The sequence below is a fragment of the Protopterus annectens genome, chromosome 2.part0 (genome assembly GCF_019279795.1).
Source record: "Protopterus annectens isolate FY-2018-M chromosome 2.part0, PAN1.0, whole genome shotgun sequence".
Taxonomy (NCBI): domain Eukaryota; kingdom Metazoa; phylum Chordata; order Ceratodontiformes; family Protopteridae; genus Protopterus; species Protopterus annectens.
In genome coordinates, this window is record NC_056728.1 from 1,254,480,238 (window position 1) to 1,254,493,504 (window position 13,267).

Genomic DNA, 13,267 nt, shown 5'->3' on the forward strand with positions numbered 1-13,267 from the left:
GCTGCTGTATTTCTGTAGAGGAACAACTACTTAACTTACATTACTGTTCTACTAACAGATTATCACGTGTTACTTTTCAAAGCAGGCCAGGGTGTTTCACCTATGATATGTAGCTGACAGATGCTCTTACTAGGATATAAAACTTTCCTGTTGTTGTTGCACTTAGCATGGAAAAATAGTAGCATATAAACTAATGTACGTAGTGAGGCATTGTGGGTTCAGTTTTTCATGATATCGTATTAGGAGTTTTCAGCTTCAAGCAAATCTTCAAGGGGCAGTACTTTACTTAGCAACAACATTAATTACAAAAAATAATATATTTTTACACTGAACATTGTAAAAGTAGATACAGTATATGGTAAGTAGATTATTTCTCTCACTAAAGGTTGGTTATTTATAGTTCCTATGGAATGCATGACAATACACTTGGCCTGAAGTCTTGTTCCCATGTATCACTGCCCCCTACAGGACGTTTACAGTCATGTAACTATATCTGATGTCGCATGCATTTGTTCAAGTCTTTAATTTCCTCAACTACTTAACTTCTTCCATGTTTCTTCATCTGACTCATCTCCTTAATGCACAGCAAGCAATGAACTCTCACCAAAAAATATGTAAAATATTTACATATTTGCAACATCCTCTAATGTTCACACGATTGCTCTAGGTCTGCTGTTAGTCTGCTCCAAAACTTGCCTCCTTGTTGAAAGGGAAACTACAAGCCATAAACATTTTAGTCTGTTAAACATCAGTGCTCAGAGTGGCATGTCTTGTGTTTTTTTTTTCTTTTGTGCTGAACTGGCAGCTCAAGGTATGGAAGTAATTAGTAAGCAATAGGTTCAAGTTGTGGATTTTTTGTGTGCAGAAGTTTATAATTGATTTCAAGGCTTAGACTAGCAGCAAACCCCAGAGTGCACCTCTGAACGTGATTCCACTGTATTTTGTATATACAGTCGCCAGTAATATGTCATTTCTCTGGGAATTAAGGTTCTTGTGGTAGGCTAAACAACTTTAAGATACACTAGGGTTTGCTGAGTGCTGTAAAATACTCCCTTGCTTCCTCCACATGCTGATCAGATTTCATCAAAGCAGATCTTCACTGCATGCTTTTTGTGCTATAATGTCAGAACAGCAACACAGCTGCATCCTATATGTTGCAAAGGCACTTTTTCAAAAATTGGCGAGGAATGGTCTAATCTCCTTTTAGCATACACTTTTCTGTGCAAACCTGAGCAAGCCTTCTATATGTAAATTTGATCTGGCCTGACCTGCCAAGGTGCAACAGTGTACATCTGTGGTGGTCCCTGTATGTATGGCCTCAAAATCAGATCTCTGGAGTCTTTTAAAAGGTTATGATACCCTGCCTTTCAGAGCTCAGTGACAAATAATACTTCCAGGAAAAGGCTTGTTTATATAGGTCTTTGAGTAGGCAGAGTGAAGTATAATTTCTCATTACATATGATTACTAAGACTGAAAAAAAATGTCTGGTTTAATGAAAAGCTACATTGCCAAGTCTGGATATGATTAAGACATACCACTACAGTGCTTTAGAGAAAGAAAAATATCCTTTGCTAACATCAGTTTCTGTCTATGCTTTCTCAGACTTACCGGGGCAGTCCTAGCCATGTGACCCAAGGTAATGACCACTCGTCATTTTCCTGGAAGTTGTGATTAGGATCAGAAGGCGAAGAGAGATTGTTGACTTCACTTGTCTCACATCCTCTCAGTTCGAGGGCTTTCAGAGCCACAGGTGAAGAGATGTTTTTCAGTATGGCAACAGCTTCACTTCGTGTGATACCAGTCAGTTCCAGGCCATTAACATTTAGCAGAATGTCACCTATAGTATGAAAACAATAGCAGTTTGGTACAAGTCTCATCTCAGATATGTGAATGTGCAAAATAAAACAGGCACAATTCAACATATGTAAAAGCAAATGGTATTTTAACAAAAAAAGAATGACACCAATTATACACAATGCATTTAAAGCAGGAGTGGGGGCAGCAGGGACATGTACTGAGAGCACAGTTGAGCCTTACTTCACAAGCCACAAGAAATCTGAACAAAGCCAAAAATAACGGAGAGGGCAAAGGCCCAAAATAGGGGCAAAATTTAAATATTGCTCTGTAAACTTAGAAAGTTGCTAGAAAAAAAATAGGTGTTGTGTTAGCATGAGTTTTCTGAAGGATATGAAGTCCAAACTGTAAATGTCTATCATTATTTAGTGACTTCAAACCTCAGTGATTTGCAAGAAAACTGCACATTTCATGAGAAACAGACCAAAAATATGAGGAAAAAATCTGGACATAATGTAAAAATCTGAACAGTTGAGAGGTATGTGTTCAGCACTTGTTAAACAGTGAAGATGTACACAAAGGATTCGGTGAATACAGTATAAATGAACAGTGTACTGCAGAGAGTACTGGTAGATCAGTAGTGTAAGACAAAGAATGTGTGCAGAACAGGGAACTGGCTGCCGGACAGTAAGTCTGGAAGTCTGGGGTGACTGTTGGGCAATTGCAAAATGAAAAGCCAATAAACAGTGAGGACAAGGTTTGATTTCAGGCTGGTCTTGTATATCGTAACTCCATCTGTCATTACAAGCAATGTAAAAGGGAGAATCACCATATCTGTTGACACCACTATTAATATATTGTCAAGGATGGAAGGGTCAGTCTCTAATGATGTCTGTGAAAGCTTACAGGGTGGACAAGTGACAAAATGTAATGCTGAGATGTCAAAAGATATGCACAAGGACAGGTGGAATGCAGGCATAATACGCAGACTAAAGAGATTGCATCTATAAGAAACACAAATATCTGGAAGAGATAATCATAATCATCCATAAATGTAGTCTGGCAGTACAATGCAGAAATGAGCCTTGTGAAGAGCAAGGAAGAAATGTGAAGATCTAAAGTGCAATTCTCTTAGGGTCAGTTACAAAATTGTTGAGAATGCGGCATGTTGAAGAATTATCTTATTCTGAGGTACAGCGACCTCAGAGTTAGTATATATATGCGGCAGTTGTGTGACGGACACATAATCCCAACAATGGGTGGTGAAAGGGAGGTCAAATTCCTTTGCAAAACCACTTTACAGAGAGAGTTTTAACACTCACTCTTTTCAGTGATGTGTCCAGGAGCTCTAAAAGTTTGACTCGAACTTCCAGTGGTTTCATCTTGACTCTTTTAATAAAATCGTTATATATTCAAAGTCAAAACAAATGTTTATATCTCTAGAACAATAGGTGCTACTAAATAAATGTAAATGATAAAATGTTCAGCACAAATAAATCATTACAATGGTATCCTTCATTAGTTTCTGGGTCTTAGGATTTTAAAAGTAAAAATAAGCACAACAAATACTACATTTTGTAAGCAACTTAGTTTCAGTAGCAGTTTACTCATCCAGCTGTTAGCTTTCGTATAAGGCTAAGCAGCTCTGTATGGCCTTGCTTTTCAGATATTCAGAGAAATATGAAAATTGTTTTCCTATAAATAGTATATGAACAACATTTAATGTCTCTTAAACTACACTACACAGAGGACAAGTATCGATGTAAGCTTTAGGATAAAATTGTATGTTGCATAGTTTTATAGTTTTTTAAATAAATATGAGCAGGCAGTATTATGTGTTTAGAGTCGTCATTAGGGATTATGAGAGGATTTGCTTTAGAACCTTGCATTTGGGTCTTAAAAGCCAGGACTGTGATGTAACCCAACAGGCTATGGAGCTGTACGGTGTTGGGTAGAGTGAAGGGAGTCTGATGTCATTTTACATGGTACACATGTTGGTAAGGACACACAAGGAAATCTGTACACTTTTCTATATCTTGTACAAAAAAGCATTACTATTAAAAAGAATGTTCAGTAGAGGTTATTAAGAAAGTGAAGAGAATTGAACTGGCATTAAAAAACAGCAAGCACTGAATATATACATGCTGCAGGGGAAAAGTTATGGAATGCATTTTATGTGAGAAGTCTGGTGGGTGAGCTGGATCGGAGGAATAATAAGAGGGACGAACGTGTGCAGCAGGGAGGAAGATTCAAGTCAGAATTTGTTTCACAGAGGCAGTTAGAATACCATGGCAGAGGGGATGGTGGAATGTAGGCAACAAACTTTTCAAGATTGTTGAAGACAGCTAGAAGGACAGAGAGAGAGGCAGGTAATGACACAGAAATGTGAGAAACAGAGAGAGAGAGAAGAAACTGTACCTGCATACAAGAGTAGCTACAAGAAATTAGTACACTTGATGGACTACAGGTAGTTTTCCTTTGGTTTGTTTCTGTGTATGAAGCAACATCACAGGCTTTAACTTCCTAGGTCCACTGTATACAGATTTGCAATGCATGTCTCCTGCCTTGAAAAGCTAAATAGGATAGCAATGCTGTAATTATTTTTTGGCAGGGTCTTAAGACCAGCACTCACTGTCTTTAACCTACATTAGTGGGTGTGGCTTAGCTTCAAAAGACATCCTGTCACCATGTCAGCAGACTGCTTAGCAACCCCCAGCTTGCAACAGGAGAGCACTAGGCGATACTGAACCCAGAAAACTCAGACTAGTAACTTGTGTCTCTGCCAATCCTTCACTCCGTCACACAGCTAATAAAACTCTCATCGGCTGATTCACCAGTATTCATAATGAATATCAGGGTTATTAGAGTATGTATGAAGTGTGTCATAGAAGAGTATCTATAAAGGGTAACATCATAACTATTTCGTCTGGGCCCCTCTTCAGCAAACTGCAGCAGAAACGTTTTCAAGGGATGGTCACTGGTTTTCTTTACCTGCTTGGCCTTCCATTGCCACACTTGGTATGATGTCTGGTTTAGATACAGCTGCAGATATCACTTGTCTCACCTCACCTGCAGTCTTAAAAGTAATATGGGCATAGATCTAGTGACAGGATTTTTCTGTTTATGTAAAGCGTTGTGATTACTCATCCTGTTCTACACAAATTAAAGTTTTCTAAACAATCTGCTGAGAGTATTCGGTGGTTCACTAGTTGCCTAGAAACAATGCAGTATTTTCGTTTCCACCTCTCATTACTAAAAATCACACAATTATATGAAGTGCAGTGCTGTCTGCTTCCTTTGTAGCTTGTTCATAAGTTTGGTATGTTTAAAGTGGATTCAGTCCTGTATTAAACCTGACCATTTTTATCCAAAGGTAGATATACACAGAGTATGCACTTTGGGTTCCATGCATTTTTTTAGTTTTCCCCCTTATTCTTGTCTTTCTGGCATCTGTGAATCCTCAGACCCATTGTATCCTTATTAATATTCCTGATATTCTTTAAGATGGTAGACAGTGTTATCACAGAATACTGCTGCTTAGCAACTCCAGATCTAGTAGTCAGAGAGCAAGATAATAGAAGTGGTAATGTAGGTTGCCAGGGCCTGTCATCCTTACAAAAGCACCCAAGTCACATTCCCTAATACAGGAGTGGGACAGTCGAGGGAAGGCATCATGCATGCAAGAGGGACTATGACTATGCAGATGTCCTGGTCATCCTACTATATTCCTTCTACACAACATCTGCTAAGCCCCCTCCCCCACCTCCAGTGTTTGTCATTTGGAAAGTATTGGATCCTTTCTCCCAGGAAGGGAGAGCAGGGTAATCCTTTGCCATGACTGAATCTTGACAACTGGCTATGTCTTTGTAGCAAGATACTATGTAAAGACATGCATTTCATTTTCTGACTTTCTTGACTATTCAAGGTAAATATTTCCTATTCATATATCAGAGAGCCTTATTGGATGTGTTGCTCTATTCTCTGTGCACTTAAATGAAATCTACAAATTAGTTAACACCAAAACTAGAGTAACTTATTTTTCATGACATTTTCTCAGCCCATCTATTCTTATTTCTCTATCACTGGGCATTAACATAATAGTACTGACCTTTAAAAAATCATAACAAATTTCCAGGAAAGAACATTTTCTTAAGTCTTTATATACTAGACCACCTGTAGTCAGTGATAATGTAGAGGTATAGTTCATGTAGTTAATAGCGCATGTACCTTAAACAGGCCACTCATTCCACAGTTCCAGCCAATTCCTCTAGGGACACTTAGTGAATTGGGATTACCAAGACCATGAGGAGTACATACTCCTGGCACCAAAAAGCCACATAAAACCACTGACCTAGGGATCATTTTTATTATGTACTGCTCAATGTGTGCCTGTGAAAATCCTAAGAAATGCTGTGTTGGTCCATTATCAGATAGCATAAAGACACTGAACACTGTAAAACCTTTTATCAGGTTAACATATATTTTACAAACACTCAAGGTTGCATGCCAGCAGGAGCCCTTCACCAGGAGTTATACTAGCCCAAAAGCTCAAGTAATTGCAAAGTCTTTGTTGCTCCAGTGTTGTGTCTGTATTGCAGTGTCTTGGTGTATAAAGATGCACAAATAGATTGTCTATTTACTTAGCTGTTTGGCAAAAACTGAACGAAACTTAAATATGCATTAGTGTTGCACATTTGTTTCTAATTTTTTTCTACCTGGTGTATCATCAAACTGCCTTTTGGCATCTATTTCTTGAACAATCTCTTTTTTCTTTCAACTAATATTTCAGGCAACCTTGAATACTGCTACTCTTCTGATCCCTATTTCAGAGAGTACACTGTGGATGAATACTCCAGTCTTACTGTAAAGAAATATGATTGGTGAATCCACTGACTGAACTTGAAGCATAGCCCCCTAACAGCAAACTGGATTAGTAAAACCTGATGAAATACACCACCACCAAAACTACAGTTGCTAAAATTTACACATTATTTTCTGTAATTGGTGGGGTGGCTAACCTCCTTACAGCCCTCTATACTCTCCTTACTAAATCCACAATCTTGCAATCATGGGGGAAAGAGGAAAAAAGTTAAAATACTATAAAGATGTAGCATGCAACTTCATTCTTGCTGTGAAATCAACTAACTGTGAAAATGTTTCCAGGAACTGTAATTTTGGGGCTCTGGGATCAGGGAAAAATCAGATTTTACCAATTTTGTTTCACTGAAAAGTGGTATTCCTGATTTCAGTCTCGTGTTTCTTTCTCCCTTTCTCCCTCGGAATTATGGAACACCCAGAAGTAGACTGCAAGCCAGTGGCTTAAGAAATGTTTGCACATGACTGAAATTATCCATAACCTAAACAAAGGTGGATGGCCAGTATGTACTGTGAAGCCAAGGGTAATGCCAGGTATAGTACCAGGCCAAAGGGAATGTCTATTAAATGTGCTGATACCAGGATGAATGAATCAGAATGTATTTCTTTGCTTTTTATGTGTATTTTTCTGTTCCTGTCACGTTTATCTACAGTGTATTTTCTCATGATAAAAAGGAGACACTTTTGTTTGTCTAGATGTCAAAATAAAAAGAGATGTGCTGATTCTCTAAGGATGACGGCACCTTTTTTTCTAATACAAAAAGCAAAGAAAAAACTCATATGCTCTACAGTCCTTTGAAAACAAAATATGCTGATTCATTTCCAACTCCTCCCCCCAGAACACCACTGTACCACCCTCTCCAAATTCAGATGGCTGCAAGTCTTCTACAGAGTTAAGCTACTTGTGAGGTGACTTCCTTTCAAACTACATCATCCAGATGTCTTCCTGCCTCTTGTTGCCAAACTCCATAATGAAACTATCCTCTGCAACTTTTACAACTTCTCCCAATTGACACCGCCCCTCCAGGTACCCCCAAACCAAACTGCACTGTGCTGACCACTCCTTCTCCATTCTTGCATCCAAACTCCGGCAATCCTTCTCACCTGACTTATAAGAAATATCCTTTTTCCCTACTTCCAGAGCACAACTCAAAACACATCTCCATCAAATACCTGACTGCAAGGGCCTTTCCACTAGACATATCACCTAAATTCTCTCGCACCTACATCACTTCTATGTCCAGCCTCTGTTGTCACCTGCTGCTTACCACTCATATTTACTGCCAAAATGAATACACATTTGTGTTTCTCTTCTGTTATTAAAATTTGCCCATTGTTTCAGTTGTCTGCTGGACTTTCTACCTACCATGATTACTCTGTGTTTGTGAATTATTTCTGTTTTTTTTTTTTTTTTTTTTTTTTTTTGTGAATTTCTTCATGCAGGTTGTGCCTACAAATCATCCACTCTGATCAGTGTACTACACTGGTAAAGAAACTTAAATAAACAAACAAACTAATACATAAGTAATTAAATACATAAAGGATAAAACAGCAAGACATGTAATGGCTATCAGAACATTTACGACCCAAATGGGAGTGATTCTAGAAGAAACAGGAGTTGAGGTGTTTTGACAAATTCTGGTGACTGTGGTGTTGGGTGGGAAAGGCTGGTTTATGCTTGCTTAGTAATGATAATGCCTGGATTTTATGCTACACAACAGTAGTGCAACATGAGTGGGGTGAAGGGAGCAGCTGCTTGAGCACAATGTACTAGGGGCCACAATCAGTAGATGCTGATCAGTCTTCAATATAGTGCATTCCTGCCTCTTGCTACATTTGTGATCAGAACTGAAGTATTTAACACTCTGTGTGTCATAAACCGTAACAACGGCTTGCTATAGTAAGCAGTTTGTTATAGTTTAAAAAGGAAAGAATGTTTTTTAGGAAAGAAGTTCTTTACTGCTCACTGTGTGATATAAACTATTATAGATGTGGCTACAAATATAGCAAGCACTTTGCTACAGTTTAAAAGGATATAAGATTTTTTTCTTAAGGACTGACATGATTAGCACTCTGTTTGCTGTATAAACTGTGCAGCTGCTTGCAACGGTATAAAAGGAAATAACTTTGTTTTGGAACTGAAGTGCTTAGTACTCTATGGTAGAGGAATTTTTCTTGCTCCTCAACTTAGAGTTAAGGGGTGGCAGATTGGGGTATGGCACCAAGTGTCAGAATAGATAGCTACACCTATCCTATATAATTGCATGATACAGCAGCTGAAAGTAATAGTTGATTTGGGTGATGGGGACAGTCTTCTTGTAGCAAGCTAGTCAGGGAATTTAGATATTTGAAGTTATTTTTTTCAGTTTGCTATGTTTATTGTATTTCCTTTTAATTTTCCTTGTGTTCCCACCTACATATATTTTACTCTGTATTTGACTTTTTTCTTTATTGTTTAAGTAAAACCCATTTACTTGCCTTTAAGCTCTTGTGACTGGTATTTATTATAAGTGTATTTATGCAAAGTTGCTTAGCTGAAAAAGACTTTAGGGTGCACATCTTTGAGATAGTTTTGAATGACTACCAGTCAAAGAGATATTAATTGGTGATAAAAAAGCAGACAAGTAACTGAAAAACTCTGTTGTTTCCAGAGTGGTGGTAGTACTACCAGATCAGGAAGAAGGCTGTGAGAAATTGGAGAATTATGCCAGCCTTCCCTAGGATATGTGTGTTTTGAGTGTATATCTGAAAATTAATACTTCTGTATGAAAAGTGTTGCTACCTATCCATTTTTTTGGACTATCCAGAAAACAGACTGATTGCCTGGTAGACCGGAAAACACTACAAACTCTGGTATTCTGTTTCAAAAAAAGAAACAGACTATGAGAGTTTGTTAAATTGGCATATTTACTATGCTTTTTTTAACAAAAAGCATAGTAAATCTGCAGAAAACAGCATCATTATCAGAAAAAGTGGGCGTTCCCCCTCATTTGATGTGATAATGACATCACAAAGCGGCCAGGAAGTGGGTGGGGCATGGGAGGGGTTATGGAAGGCGTGAGGGGCGTGGCCTAAGTCTGGTTTTAGCCACAACGAAAGGTGGCAACCCTATGTATGAAAGGCAGTTAGCATGGTTAAAGGGTGCACTGGAAGACATTGGTTCAGAGAAAGAGAGTGGTGAGGCTCTGTAAGTGAACAGTGCATAATTCAGTTTGGGTGTGTAGTCTTGAAGCCCATACCTAGCACAGTAGTGCATATTCCCTTTATGCTCTTGGTGCCAGATTGTATTTTATGGATTAAGTATTGAAACAGACTTGTGTGCACTTTCTTGTTATCACTTCATCCTTTGTGGAGACAGTGGTACAACCTCATCCTTGCTACGGGCGTAGTAGTGCTACCAATGATCCTTTATATTTGATGGCGATAGTTACAGTATCTAGTGTCTATTTCACAGGTGCAACAATATCCTTCTAATGCCTTCAGCTATATACCTGAGGAGGGGAAATGAACAAATAAACACACATATATATATATATATATATATATATATATATATATATATAGATATAGATATAGATATACATATGTATACACACACACACCACACACACACACACACACACACACACACACACACACATAAACACACACACACACACACACACACACACACACACACACACACACACACACACACACACACACACACACACACACATATATGGGAGAGCTTAAAATAAGTAAAAATTGCAATTATTGACATCTGTTTTGTCTACACACGGTGGTGAACAAGACAGATTGTCAACAGGTGTGTGAGATTGATAATCCCTGGGGCTGAGGAATATGCCCCTTCTTTGGAGATTGTGCGATCTCGGAGTTAGTATATATTATTAGTGGGTGGGGGGGGCAGAATACACAATGACTTGTCAACATTGTGAATGTTGATCTTTACATGTGGGAATTTACTATGTCAACATTTGGGAGTTTAGGTATATTTAAGTACACCCATTTAGACTGTTATTCAGTTCAATGGTCTGGGACTGTGATCACTACATCTAATACGTAAAACTGCAGGTATGAACTTATGAATAAGTTAATGGATTAAGAACAGTGGCACATCAGATCTGTCCAGTTGTTGCAGTTGGATCTATGCCAAATGAGCTCAGTAAACCTCTGCAAATTCCATCTGGGTAAATAAAACAACTTGCAGAAACAAGTTTTACTTGTACATATCTTTTTTTGGGGAGGCACAACCTCCTCATCTCCACATACAGTGGCCATGTTCCTGCACCTGTACCTTAAGTAACAATTTAGGGTTCACTGCACATAGGGGTAAAGGGGATTTTCACCTTGAAGTGACCATGCTCAACTAGACAATGCTTTGGGTATTTACACATTAAAGTACAGTTGCTGGGCTTCTTGCACAACTCTTCTTGTTTTATTGCAGCTATCCTTGTGCAGCCTCATCTCACTATCCCCTCCTGATTCCATCTTGAATGTATTTCATGCTTCTATGAATCCATCTGTTGACCAACTGTATACTGCTGTCTCCATCAGTTCATTCTGAATCTTTTACACTCCTTCTTGTTGGTCTGTACTGAACTGTGCACAATGCAGTGGTGGGACATAATACACTCATTTGTTGCAAACCTTTAGAATTAATTCAGTCCATAGATCTAGTGTTTCTGTATAATCCAGCTATTACATCAATCTTCACACTTTGTGGTTAACTTACCTGGTCTTAGTTACTCTTTTTTCAGATGCAGTTGCTGAACTGGTACTATTAAAATCTCTGGAGTATTCATTGTAATTTCTTATTCTTAACTCATTCACTCCACTAGAGCTCAGGAAGTTTACACTGTAACTTCCAATAGGGGGAGCCTAAGCCTTTTGACAGAATCAAATTATGTCCTCACATTTCAAACAAATATTCATATCTCTGGAACTGCGGTGGTGGTGCTGCAGTAGCATTGTCGCTTCATAGCAAGACGTTGTCCCGTACGATTCTCAGCTAGAGCGTCTTCTGTGTGGAGGCATACGTGAATGAGGCGTGCCTTCGTTGAAGGTTGTGCATCAGGACTGGTAACCCGGTACGTAAAAATCCACTACCAATCATTAGCGGACTGGAGTTCCGCTGTGGCGACCCCTAACCGGGAAAAGCCGAAAGACACAAACAAACATTCATATCTCTGGAACCATAGGGGTTATGAAAGAATTATAAACTGCAAACCATTCAGTACAAACTATTTTTATAGTGGTAGTTCATATTTAGGTTCTATGTCTTAAACTGAATTTTATAAGTCAGAGTAAACACAGTAACTATTACATTTGTAACTTTTTGTAAACAACTTACAGTATCTCAGCAACCTCACAAATTACATACATACTATCAGCAGCATTTTATTCATCCAGCTGAGAGCTTCATATGATGCTAAGGAGTTCTGTCTATGTTACTTGGTTGTTGAAATATTTAGAAAAATGGGAAAATTATATCCATATAAATTAATATTGCAAAAACAACAGTTAATATCACTATACCTGCACTAGACATGGGCCCTGATGGAGAGATGAAAAGTCAGCATGCAAAGGAGAGTAGTAGTGCTGAAATTGAATTCATCCTCAAGTCTTGGTGAGTACCTTCATGAGGTGGACCCTGTATTTTACAAAATCTCACCAAGGTAACACTGATATGTAGACTGTATTTATATAGCATATATCATGGACAGAAGTAAATCAAAAATAAAAAAGATAGCTGGTTTCACAATACCCAGGATAAAAAAATGCCCAATCTTGGTAGGCACACTGGTGCCAGGATTGGAAAAAATGACAGTGTAGAATCCTCAAAATACGGAAATATACCTACAATGGGGCCAGGCCAGGCTCAGGGGGGGTGGCTACCTTGTTGTAGAAGGAAGTAGCAGTCCACAAAAACGACAAAGATTGATTGGCCAAAGAAGAGCCATAAAGATGATAGAATGGACTATTGAGGATAAGAAAGAAATTATGTATTGTTACTATTATGTAAAAAGCTCAGAATTTCCAGACACAAGATATACAAAACGATTAAGAGAGAAGAGAAAAGAAAAATACTTCTGCAGGAAAAACTATCAGAAGCTTCAAATAAAAATTTGCATTCATTAATAAAATAGATTTTTGAAAAACATTATATAGATCAAGAAATTTTGATTTGATTGGAAAAAGAAGCATCTGATGAAGTGAGAAAATATAAACAACAAAACCTAGAAATATTTGAAAAATATAAAAAAGAAATATGGACTTGGAAAAAAAAGAGAGATTTGATATGGTGCAATATTTATGCAAAGGAGAAAGCCAAGTTAACTAATACAGAGAAGGCAGTCTCAAAGATATTCAAAGAGAAATACAGGTAAATGCATCCAGATATGGAAAATTTCACAATAAAAGGATTAGTAGCACAAAGATGTAATGCAGAAAAGACAGTTAGTAAAGCTGAAGTTAAAGAAATAGAAGTTGAAGTGATGAAGTGCCTGCAAAGTGAAGGATTTAATGTACAAGTTCTAAAACAGACTACATCACAGCATGGTGGAGTGAGTCCCCAGAATAAGGAAAAGCAAGACG

At 38.1% G+C, this 13,267-nt stretch overlaps 1 protein-coding gene across 2 annotated transcripts in view; it reads right to left on the bottom strand.

The window, feature by feature from the left end:
- The window catches only part of LNX1 (ligand of numb-protein X 1), a 1,086,042-nt gene that overhangs the window by 211,927 nt on the left and 860,848 nt on the right, over nt 1-13,267 (bottom strand). For both annotated transcript variants that reach the window (XM_044061422.1, XM_044061424.1), the window contains one exon: nt 1,610-1,838. In XM_044061422.1, the coding sequence (XP_043917357.1) occupies nt 1,610-1,838 (229 nt within the window). The remainder of the gene's footprint in view (nt 1-1,609; nt 1,839-13,267) is intronic.